General features: G+C 38.5%; 1 protein-coding gene across 1 annotated transcript in view; it reads right to left on the reverse strand.

Moving 5' to 3' along the window:
* The window catches only part of LOC137628644 (uncharacterized), a 14,680-nt gene extending 13,312 nt beyond the window's left edge, over positions 1-1,368 (reverse strand). Inside the window, exons 1-2 of the mRNA XM_068359796.1 lie at positions 1,243-1,368; positions 117-636 (exon numbers count right to left, since the gene is read on the reverse strand). Coding sequence (XP_068215897.1) covers positions 117-636; positions 1,243-1,368 — 646 coding nt within the window. The remainder of the gene's footprint in view (positions 1-116; positions 637-1,242) is intronic.
* Positions 1,369-3,401: the final 2,033 nt, after the last annotated feature.

Consider the following 3,401-nt stretch of genomic DNA (forward strand, 5'->3'; position numbering starts at 1 on the left):
AAATGATCCTGTGTAGATTGCAGAATTTTAATTTCGGCTTCCTGTATATCCTCAGCAGTAACACTTTTGTATAGAGGGATCTTACCTCTTGAAACTTTATTTTTCAGAGATCGTACAAATTTCAGACACAATGCAACAGCTTTCTTCAAGCGAAGACAGGATGAAAAAACGCATGAATTCCCCCTGCAGGTCTAAATTTTGGGTTTGCACGGACGTGCTTAAGGCCGAAACAATCTTTTTGACTTCAGGATCATCTGAAGATAATACACAGTTCTTATTGATACACCATGATTCTGGAACAAAGTCTGGCTCCCACAGAGAGGAAGGACCACTGAACCATCTTACATCTTTTAAAAGTCTCTGAACAGAAGCACCACGTGACGCAATATCCGCAGGATTTTCAGCACTGCTGACAAACACCCACTCATGAATTGATGACAGGTTCTTAATCTGTTGGACACGATTGGCTACAAACACATGAAACCGTTTAGCCTCATTACCAATATAACCAAGAACTACCCGACTATCAGTATAATAGAAATTCTTGACACCTGAATAGTTGAACACTTTGTTGAGACAGCTACTAACCTTAACTGACAATTCCGCAGCTGTTAATTCTAACTTTGGGACCGAAATCTGTTTCAAAGGAGCAACTCTAGATTTAGAAAAAAGTAACGAGACATGTACCCTTCCAAGAATATCATACAAACGCACCTATGAACACTGACCATACCCAAGTGTTGAAGCATCAGAAAAGTGATGAAACTCCACCGAAACAACTTCCGAAAAGTCAAGAGGCTTTATACATCTACTTATCTTCACATCATGTTAATGCAAAATTTCAGTCTTCCATTCAAGCCATTTAGATTCAACTGCATTAGACAGAGGAGAGTCCCAATCATAATTGTCATGCCATAACTCTTACAAAATTTGCTTACCCTGAAGAATGAAGGGTGACACAAACCCTAGCGGATAAAATACAGAACTGATTGTTGACAGGATACCTCTTCTGGACAAAGGTTTTTCTTTCAAAAGCACTTTGAATTGATAACAATCTGCCAGAACTGACCACTCGACACCCAAAGTACGCTCTACTAAATTGTCAGACTTATTAAAATAAAGACTTTGAAAAGACTGACAGCGATCTTTTATTGGTATCGACTGCTAAACCTCTGTAGAGTTTGAACAAAACTTATGTAACCGTCTCCCACGATGCACACAAAGCCTCTGTGTATTCCTCACAAGTTCAACAGCGTCTGAAGGTGTAGAGACTGAAGTAAGCCCATCATCGACATAGAAATCTTTACGAACAAACTCGGCAGCTCTTTTACCAAACTCAGGCTCACCATCATCTGCCGCCTTCTTCATGCCAAAATTAGCACAACCTGGTGATGACACTGCCCCAAACAAATGTACAGTCATATATACATACATATATACATGGAATAAATGTTTTGGTTCACTAGAAAAATCTCCTTTGTCATACCATAAAAACCTAAGATAATCTCTAAGCTCTTGCTTAACTTTAAACTGATAAAACTTTTTCTCAACGTCGCAAGAAATTGCAATTGGCTCCTTGCGAAAACGGCATAAGACCCCAGATAAATTATTCATTAGGTCAGGTCCCTGAAGCAACTCATTATTAATTGAAACTCCATTACAACGAGCACTGCAGTCAAAAACAACTCTGATCTTGCCTGGTTTTTTAAAGTTATAAACACCATGGTGTGGAATATAAAAACAACGATCACTAACAATCTACGATTGAGGAACTTCTTCTGCATAACCTCGTTCAAGCATCTCATTCATAAAAGATATGTAGTGATCATACAACATCTTGTCCCTTTCCAAGCGCTTAACTTGGAAGTGCAGTCTCCTTATAGCATTATCCATGCTATATGAAAATGATGGATCATCTCTTCTAAAAGGCAAAGGCATAACAAACAGTCCAGATTCAGACAGAGACAAGTTATCCTCTAAAATTTTTAAGAAACGACGATCTTCAGTAGGACAATTTTACATTATCAGTTTCAAAATCAGTGAAGTTTTTTTCAAGTATCTTGGCTACATCAGAAGGAGAAACTTCTTTAATTTTGCACCTCAAAGTGAACTGAACCAAAGGTACTGGCAAAGGATCAAGATTCTCAGATACCAAAACAACATGGGAAGCTCCAAAGTTACAGTCATCAGATTCAAATTCGGTAGAAATGCTTCCAACGATAGTCCAACCTAAAATACTTCGCTGCGCATAAGGACCGTTGCCTGATGGTGGAATAACCTCCAAAGGAATCAAAGCCTTTGCACAATTATAGCCAATAAGCAATCCTATGTCGCAATCAGTTTTAACCGGTACCAGTTTTTCTCTAATACAATGAAGATGTGGCCAATCATTACCCATATCTGGTTAAGGTATATGACTGTGATTAGCTAGCATAATCTTACGAGTATATGCTGCTGGTAGACTCAAACAACCGTTACCATCGAAACTTCCGACACGTAAACCACTGATCTTTGAACTCTCAACCAGTTTATCCTCAGCCAACATTGTATTCAACAGCAAGTATACCCTAGGGCCACTAACATTCAACTGTTGAGCAGTTTTCTCTGAAATAAACATAGAGTCACTCTGACTGTCCAGCAAACAATAGACCAAAACTTCACGATTAGGGTCCGACTCATGAGCTAACCACACTGGAACAATCATTGAACTAAACTGTCGTCCATGCCGACAACTCATAAAACTTTGAGAAGACATTGGCTTAAAAACTGGTGCATCCACACACAAATCATTATTTTTCTCAAAATCAGCAGAAGTCTCCTCACTCTTATGCAACACAGTTGGATGTCTTTTCTTACAGTCTCGACAATATAATTTGCGTTGACAGTCCTTAGTCACATGACCTCGACGTAAGCACCATAGCAAAGTTTCTTCTCGAGCACAAACTTACTTCCCTCATCATAGGCCTTCTCTCTGAGCTTAGGACACAAAACTAGATAGTGAGCTTCACTACAGAACAAACAATTCATAGAATTCTTTTATGATTTGTCACTACAATTAGATTTGGTCTAATCAATTAAACTCGAATGGAAGGTTTTTGAAGCCTTCACGTTGTCTTTCCTTTTGTCACTTAACGGAATATTCTTCAAAGACTGATATGACGTAATAGGATTACATGCGATATCAACTTCATTTGACAGAAAACCAACAAAATCAACAAAAGAAGGAAAAGCATTTTTCTCCCTCATACTCTGAGTTACTATACGAGCCCAACGATTCACAATCCAATCTGGAGGAACACGTAATATCTTCTGGTTTTCCTTTTCATCATTCATTACCGCAAGATTACCAAGACACTTTAAAGCTGACAAACACTGCTTCAGAAAATCTGAGAACTTTCGCA

Source organism: Palaemon carinicauda, chromosome 36 (assembly GCF_036898095.1).
Source record: "Palaemon carinicauda isolate YSFRI2023 chromosome 36, ASM3689809v2, whole genome shotgun sequence".
Lineage (NCBI taxonomy): Eukaryota > Metazoa > Arthropoda > Malacostraca > Decapoda > Palaemonidae > Palaemon > Palaemon carinicauda.